The sequence below is a fragment of the Leptonychotes weddellii genome, unplaced genomic scaffold (assembly GCF_054177405.1).
Source record: "Leptonychotes weddellii isolate Sample4059 unplaced genomic scaffold, ASM5417740v2 HiC_scaffold_217, whole genome shotgun sequence".
In the NCBI taxonomy this organism is placed as follows: Eukaryota; Metazoa; Chordata; class Mammalia; order Carnivora; family Phocidae; genus Leptonychotes; species Leptonychotes weddellii.
In genome coordinates, this window is record NW_027804955.1 from 22,441 (window position 1) to 30,815 (window position 8,375).

At 41.4% G+C, this 8,375-nt stretch overlaps 1 protein-coding gene across 1 annotated transcript; it reads right to left on the reverse strand.

Moving 5' to 3' along the window:
* Positions 1-283: 283 nt before the first annotated feature.
* LOC145718776 (paternally-expressed gene 3 protein-like) lies at positions 284-8,244 on the reverse strand. The gene is made up of 2 exons (XM_081810291.1): positions 8,122-8,244; positions 284-7,928 (listed from the first exon to the last, which is right to left on the reverse strand). The coding sequence occupies exons 1-2, from the start codon at positions 8,180-8,182 to the stop codon at positions 3,802-3,804; spliced, it is 4,188 nt and encodes a 1,395-aa protein (XP_081666417.1). The 5' UTR covers positions 8,183-8,244; the 3' UTR covers positions 284-3,801.
* Positions 8,245-8,375: the final 131 nt, after the last annotated feature.

The following is an 8,375-nucleotide window of genomic DNA, read 5'->3' on the forward strand; positions in this document are numbered from 1 at the left end:
AATGCTGACTCAAGTAACTGAAATATACTTCTGTTTATTATCAAGTTTAAAAACACTATTGGAATACATAGCAGTGCACTTAAAAATGTGGAATCCTATAGTATATTAAGATATCTCTTAGAAGGAATTGTTGAAATAAATACTTAAAAATGTACTAAGACTCATAAGCCAAACTTAAAGGCCTAAGGAGGCACTAAGCTTTTGGCTTTCTAGTTGTAACAAAAGACTGCATTTACCAACCCCAAACACTTAAAATGGACAAGAGAAGAGACTGACAAATATCTTATTTTTAACTTTATTTTTATTGTTGACACTATTACAGATAGATAGAACAACCACAACCATATTATCAAACCAAAAACCTGTGCACAGAAACAAGATGAAGAAAATATATCAAGATGTTAACCACAGTCTTTGGATGGTGAAAATATGGGCGAGTTTCTCTTCTACATTTCTGCAACTTCAAAGTTTCTATAAAGAACACATACAGTGTTGATAATGGAAATACATGCGATAAAGGTGGATTACCAAACACTATGATAAAGACCATTCGAGGAAACCAAAATATTTAACCATAATCCCACAACAACCACACAACTATTTAACTGTCTTCCATATTTCTTCCCATCTTTGACTCTATATATACTTAATCATTAACACCCTAATTATCATAGACTGGTGCACAGATCAAGATGTTAACAGCAATTGTTGCTGGGTGTTGGGAGTATGGGTGAATTTCTTTTCTTCTAGTTTGCTGAATTTTCCAAAGTTTGCTATGAGTATGTATTATATTTGTAATGGAGAAATACATACATAAGATTTAATACCAAAACACCAAAGGTCATTCAAGGAATTTGAGACAATATATTTAACCATAATCCCACAATGACAACACTATTTTAATTATTTTCCATATTTTTTTTCATTTTAGACTTTATGCATACATATTTAACACCATTATAATCACAGGCTTGTGCACTAAAACAAGATGGAGGAAACAGATCAAGATGTTAACAGTAGTTGTTGTGTGTTGGGAATATGGGTGACTTTTTTCTCTTTTCTAATTTAGTGTATTTTCCAATTTTTCCTCTGGGTATGTATTATGCTTGTAATGTAAAAAAACATAATAAACCTTGTTAGCAGAACACTATTATAAGAAACATTTGAAGACATTAAGATGAAAGTATTTAACCATAATTCCACAAAGATAACATAACAGCTATTTTGAATACACATTTGGACACAGTTATAATCATAAACCTGTGCACAGAAACAAGAATAAACAAGATGTTGAAGAGTATATCTGTCTTTGGATGGTTGGAATATGGATTTTTTTCCTCCACTTTTCTGTATTTTCCAAGTGTCTGATAATGAGTTCAAATTATGTTCACAATGGAAATGTGATTATAAACTTTTTAGTAACACTACCATAAAGAACATTCAAAGAATTTAAGAAAATAATGCTCAACTATAAGCCTACAACAACAACAACAACACAACAGCTTTTGACTATAAGCATACATTTTTAATCAGTTATAACTGTAGTATAAATATAATTCTGTGTCCTGCTTTTTCCACTCAATATTCCGTAAATATATTTCCATGTTGCTACATAACTCTTCATGATTATCATTTTTAAACAGCTGCATGACAGTCCATGGATACCTTCATGTAATCATTCTCGTACTGTTTGGCATTTACGTTGTTCCTAATTTTTCACTAACATAAGGTTGGAATGGGCACCTTGGCAATGGGTTTGGCAAGTTGTTTAATACTGCCAACAGTGATAAACCCAAATTCACCCCAATAACATCAATGCTGGTTCCCATCTAAAAGGTCCTCCTGTGATGGGGGGCCTCAATGCTCCTTGAATGTCCATTCCAACCTCAGGTCTTTCTATGCAGCTGGCCCTCACCTACACCGAAAAGGCCCCTTCTTAACTGCCCAGGACTTCCTGCTCAATTCATTCCTACCAACCTGGTCTTCTAAGCCTTGCTTCCCATATTTCCTTCTGTCTGCTTCCTAGCCTCCTAGATCTGGTGATATATTAGGACTCCCTTCTTTGGCTTCCTCATTTCTGCTTCATGCTTTCAACAGTACAACCTCCCTCGACTTTGGCATTCCCTGCAGCTCTGACATACACTCTCCAAGCCCCAACCACGCGGATCTAGGAGAGTGAGATTTAGACACATTCCCCCAGCAGGTATATTAATTTTGCTTGCTCAAATTATCTGCTGTTATCTTTTGCTCACTTAATCTACAGATCCACTTTAAATTTTTTTTTTAATTTTTTTTTTCCAGCCAACTCAAAGCCAAAAAATTTAATAGTCATTATGCAAGAGGAGGGGAAGCAAAAGGAGCACAGGTGGTCCACAGAACAGGACACAGGAAACCTCAAGCTATGAGGTCAATTTGTGATTAAGTGGAAAACTGAGGTGATCGGACAAACGTGACACTAATGGATAGCTCGGAAATACTTAGAAGGGCTGAAAGAGGGAGGAACAGATGGTAAGGAAACAAATTAAGGCTGCTGGGGAACCTGAGTCCATGTTAAGCTTAAGTTGACTGTAAAGAAAGCTTTTTTAAAATTTTTAAAATGCAAGTTAGACATGGGGTGGAGGGTCAGACAGGTGAAGACGAGAATTAAGTGATAGAAAGGTCTAAGGATACTAGCTCCTGGGCACCCAGGGTGCAAACTGATTTGTGGCCGTATAATACTAATGAAGCCACGCTGCTACTTGTCACTTAAGGCAGGAAGCGCACAAAGGAAGTGATGGAAATTGTAAGCCTGCATCCTTATTTACAACATGAAAGCCTCTCCCTCTGGTTCTCAATCATCAGTAGGCACTACTGTGATCTAGTGATGGTTACAACCCACTCTTTAAAGGCAAAAGCATAAGATTTATAGGGAAAAGCTTCAGCTTTTATAAATTCACTATCAAACACACATCAAGTTGGTTAAAAAAAAAAAAACTCGTAATATTTTTGCATGAGAATCACTGCAAGGTACAATGTGGCAACCAACCACTTTGGGTCACAAAAGGCCAATCCACATATTGTAAAGGCTTACACAGCATTAGGTTCCAAAGTGTTGGTGTAGACAAAAAGGCTGAAAAGGAAGTTCCAAGTACTTCTCTTTTCAAACAGCAAAGAATAAAAGACATTTTACCTTTCATGCTTACACTTTTACAGGAATACTTAAGGGTAAGGAACAATACACAATTACTCAAAACGATACTGATGGGGTTCAAATAATGCACAATAAGTCTTTCTCAGAATCTAAGATACTTAGAAATATATTCTAATTTGTTGCTCTCTTCCTCCTCCAAAAAAGAAAAAAAAAAAAAAAAATCAGAGTACCAGGTAAGGTACTTCTGCACAGTAAACTGTAACTGTATATCATATCAAATCCAAATATATGTGATTACTGTTTTGCTATGATATGCTATTTTATATACATTGCAGGGAACATTATATATAGGTTATAGAAGTGTCATTTACATTTGACTGGGCAATTTCTGCAATCTCAAAAACTTCTGGGATTTTCCCTCAATAGATTACTCAGACGAAAGGTATGTGCTATAGCTTTCCCACATGCATACACTGATGTGTGATGGAGGAGAGCTAAAACCAAAGGAGTTTCCACCTTCGGTCTCCTTTTAGTCTGAGTTGTCTGATATTAAAAGTCAGGTGCGTACATGCCAAGGTAAGTTTTCTTCTGACATTATTATGGGTTGAAGTCTCTGGTTTAGTAGGGGTCAAGTTCTAAATGAAGGTTTTCTAAACTTTATACTCGTGTTCTCAGCCGGTATGAGTATTCTGATGTCTAGCAAGGGAAAGGCGATCACTGAAAAGCTGCCCACAGACATCACATTTGAAGTACTTGTCATCAGCCCTATCGTTGCCACTAGTGCTGGTGCTGGCATGTTCAGTGTAGCGTGAGCTTTCCCCATAGACATTTCCAGGCTCAAATATTATCACCCTGGCATGGGTTTTCAGGTGCTCACCATAAGCTGAGTTGGAAGTGAAGGTTTCTCCACATTCCCTACAGTCATAGTATGGTTCTTCAACCTGAATCTCTTGATCTTCACCTTCTTCTTCTGGGTCTTCGATCCCTGCCCCATCTGGCTCATCAGCATCTCCCTCTGGCTCTTCAGCCTTTCCCTCTGGCTCTTCAACTCTTTCTTCTGGGTCTTCTATCCCTGCACCATCTGGTTCATCAGCATCTCCATTGGGCTGTTCAGCCTCTCCGTTGGGCTGTTCAGCCTCCCCATTTGGCTCCGCAGCCTCCCCATCTGGCCCTTCGGCCTCTCCATTGGGCTCAGCAGCCTCCACATTAGGCTCAGCAGCCTCCACCTCTGGCTCAGCAGCCTCCACCTCTGGCTCAGCAGCTTCTACGTTTGATCCCTGGATCCGAAGAACTTCTCGTGGAACAAGGACATTGGCTTCAACCTCCTGGGCTCCTTCTTCTTCTTCCTCTTCAAGATGAAGCTTCTGATGTTTAGTGAGAACTGTGTTATGAATGAAGGACTTCCCACAGTCCTTGCATTCATAGAATGGTGAATCTCTTTTAGGGGGCTCAGTAAGAAATGAGGTGTGAACGAAGGAGGCCCCATAATCATAGGGCTCATCTTTCTCATGAATTCTCATGTGCTCCCTAAGGTCTGACTGATTGAGGAAGGATTCTCCACATGTTTTACATTCATAGTGTTTCTCTTCGGTTTGACTTCTCTGAAACTCAGTAAGGGCTAAGCCTGGACTGACTGCATCTTCACTTCCCTGGCCCTGCTCCGGTAAATCCTCTCCAGTATGAATTCTCATATGTTCACTAAGGACAGAGCCATGAATGAAGTCTTGTCCACACACGTGGCATTGAAGGGATGTTCCTGCAGGAGGATTCTTCTGTGGGGCACGAGGTCTCCGTGGGTTAATGACCAAGGGTTGCATAAAAGGCTCCTCATACCTTCTATGGCCAAAGAATTGATCTTGCTCATGGATTTTCTGATGCTCAAAAAGGAATGAGCTATGAACAAAAGATTCCCCACATGCAGGGCATTCATAGAGCTGCTCTCCAATATAATCTTTCTGATATTCACTGACAGAATGGGTATGGATTACAGAATGTGTGTACTCACGACTGTCGATGAGATACTCTCTGCCATGAACCTTCTGATGATCCTTAAGGTCTGCGCGATCTGCAAAGCCCAGCCCACAATCCTTACATCCATAGATTGTGTCTTCAGGCTCATCCTGCTCATCCTGCTCGTCCTGCTCATCTGGCTCATCCTGCCGAGGCTCTTCCTGCCGAGGCTCTACCTGCCGAGGCCCATCAAGGCCTGTGCCCTGAATAACAGAGTTTCCAAAGAGCTTCCGACCATGGAATTCTTCTCGGGCATAGATTTTCTGATGTGCACCAAGCTCTTCAATGGTGGCAAAGCATTCCCCACACTCTTTACATTTATTGCGCACTTGCTGTTGAGCATAACTCGTCTGTGCTTGCTCTTCGGCGTAACTCATCAGTGATGGTTGTTTAGCATAACTCATCTGTACTGGTTGTTTAGTGTAACTCATCTGTGGTGGTTGTTTAGTATAACTCATCTGCATTGGGTGTTCAGAGTAACTTATCTGCACTGGGTGTGCAATGTAATTTGTCTGCGCTGGTTGTTTAGCGTAACTCGCCTGCACTGCTTGTTTAGTATAACTCGCCTGTGCTGGTTGTTTAGTGTAACTTGTCTGTGCTGGCTGTTCAGAGTATCTCATCTGCCCTGGGTGTTCAGCATAACTTGTCTGTGCTTGTTCAGCATAACTTGTCTGAGGGTCAGTAGAGGCTAAGCTGCGAATTACAGATCTTTCATAGTTTTTACTTCCAGAGGGCTTCTTTCTATCGTGAATCTTCTGATGCTCAGTGAGGTCGGAGCTACGAACAAAGGATTCTCCACACTCTGGACATTCATAGAATTTCTCTCTAGGGCGAAATGTTTGAGGTTCGCCAAAACGTAGGGAGTGAATTACAGAGGTCTCATAGTTCCTACGCTCAATGTTTTTTTTCTTAGCACGAGCCTTCTGATGTTCGCGGACATTTGAGCTGGGAACAGACGATTCACTGGACCCGGGACTAGTAAGACTTTTCTGAGGTTCGATACGGGATACACTTTGTATAACGGAGTCCTTGTAGTTGTTACTCTTAGCCCCTTCATAAGGGTTCTCTCTGGCAGGAGTTTTCTGTTGCTTATCACGAAGGTCTGAGATGTAAGTAGAGGATTCTCCCTTTTCATCACATTCAACGACTTCATTTCCATTGTAATTTTTGGGAGGTTTGAAAGCAGCTAAGCTATGGATAACAGACCTCTCATATTTCTTTCCTTCGGAATTCTCTCCGGCATGGACTTTCTGATGTTCGATAACACCTGAGGTCTGGGTAGACGCTGCAATCACTTGTGATTTACTGGGCCCCACTGCACTGTGACTTTTCTGAGCTTTAGCAAAGGCTAAGCTATGAATAACAGACCTCTCATATGGTTTCCTCTCACACGCATTTTCTTTAGTAGGAATCTTCTGGTTGTCATCAGGGTTAGAGCTGATGGTGAACGCCTTCTCGTCCTCGTTTTCAGGTGGTCTTGTTATAGTATGACTCTTCTGAGATTCAGTGAAGGGCACGCTATGAATGACAGACTTCTCGTACCCTCTGCCTTCATAGTGGTTCTTTCGAGAATGAATTTTCTGATGCTCACTGAGGTCTGAGCTTTGCCTAAAGGCATCCCCACCATCTTTAAAGTCATAGAGCTTCTCTTTTGAGTAAGATTTCTGACGCCTTTTAAGGGACTGACCAGGAATAAAGGTTTCCTCACACATTTTACCCTTATTTTCAAATAGGTTTCCTCTAGTATGGATCTTCTGATGTTCTTTCAGGGATAAGCAATGATGGAAGGTCTCCCCGCACACCTTACATTCATACATTTTCTCTTTACCATACATTTTCTGAACCTCATTAAGGGGCGGGCTGGGTTTAAAGGCTTCCCCACGCTCATTATCTTTGTCATCTCTACCATGGGTTTTCTGGTGGTCAATCAGGGCAGAACTATGAAGGAAGGTTTCCTTACACACCTTACATTCATAGAATTTATCCTTTCCATATATTTTCTGAAGCTCACTGAAGGTTGGGCTAGGCATGAAGGGCTCCTCATACTCCTCATCATTACATTCTGCAAGATGCTCTCTAGCATGAATTTTCCGATGTTCGGCAAGAGCGGCACTCTTATTGAAGGTTTCCCCACACTCTTTACATTCAAAGCGTTTCCCCCCAGCCTGACTTTTCTGAACCTCACTGACAGCCACACTATGAATAAACGATTCACCATACTCATAGAGATTCTCTCTAGTATGCATGATCTGATGTTCGACAAATTCTGAAATCACACTGAAAGACCTCCCACACTCATCACACACATAAGGCATTGCCCCAAAATCAAGTGGGTGTGACTCAGTGAAGGAGGGGGCGCTAAGGCTGCTCATGCTCATGGCTTTTCTCATTTCACTACATTCAAAAGGTCTCTTCCTTGCATAGCCTTTCTGCTCATGAACGGAGCCCTTCCCATCTGTGTCAAACTGATAGCGCCTTTTTCTTTCAAGAACTCTCTTTTTGGAAACAAGACTCGAGTTAAAATTATAGCTTCCCCCAAAGGCATTCCCTTCATAGCCCCTCTCCTGAATCACCGACTCCCTCTTGTTGAATGAAACTTCTTTCCAATCATTGTCTGGTCTTCTGGGGAACCTCTGTGACCGATCATTAGATTCCCTGGCCCGTCCCGATTTGGAGTTGCGTGAAACATCCTTGATGAATTTTTCCATTATCACCCCGTGGGAAGATTCATCTTCACAAATTCCCCGCCGATGGGTTGACTTTTTGGTTTCAGGCATGGTTTTCAGACCTTAAAAGAAACCCCAAATGTAAATACTCCCTAGTCCCTGTGCGAAGTAAGAGTGGGACTTCTGAGATGATGGTGTGAATATAAAATGTAAGAGATTTACCAATATGTACGTACGGCTCCCATCTCACTACCTAGTATAGCTCCCATCTCACTACCTAAAGTGGCCACTAGCTGTGATCTGCCTAGTGCTTACCTCGACTGGTGCTCGGGTAGGCACTACTTCTCTTTGACCTCGATGAATGGCCTTGTGTCATGTGGGAGTGGCCATCGTCTTCGGCAAGCTGAACCCCTGTTCACAAGAATATGATTTATCACTTATATAGCTATAGTCAAGTTAGGTACAAGACTCATCACCATAAGATGGTGCCTACCTTCCTACAATCCACTAAGCAGGAGGTAGCCCATACCCAACTCCTTGAACGTCTTCTATGTGCAGTCCCACATCCT

Excerpts from the sequence above, each read along its gene's own strand:
- LOC145718776 (XM_081810291.1), bottom strand. The coding sequence starts at position 8,182 with ATGACACAAGGCCATTCATCGAGGTCAAAGAGAAGTAGTGCCTACCCG. Across the intron at positions 7,929-8,121 it reads CTACCCGAGCACCAGTCGAG|GTCTGAAAACCATGCCTGAA; the intron begins GTAAGCACTAGG and ends GTTTCTTTTAAG.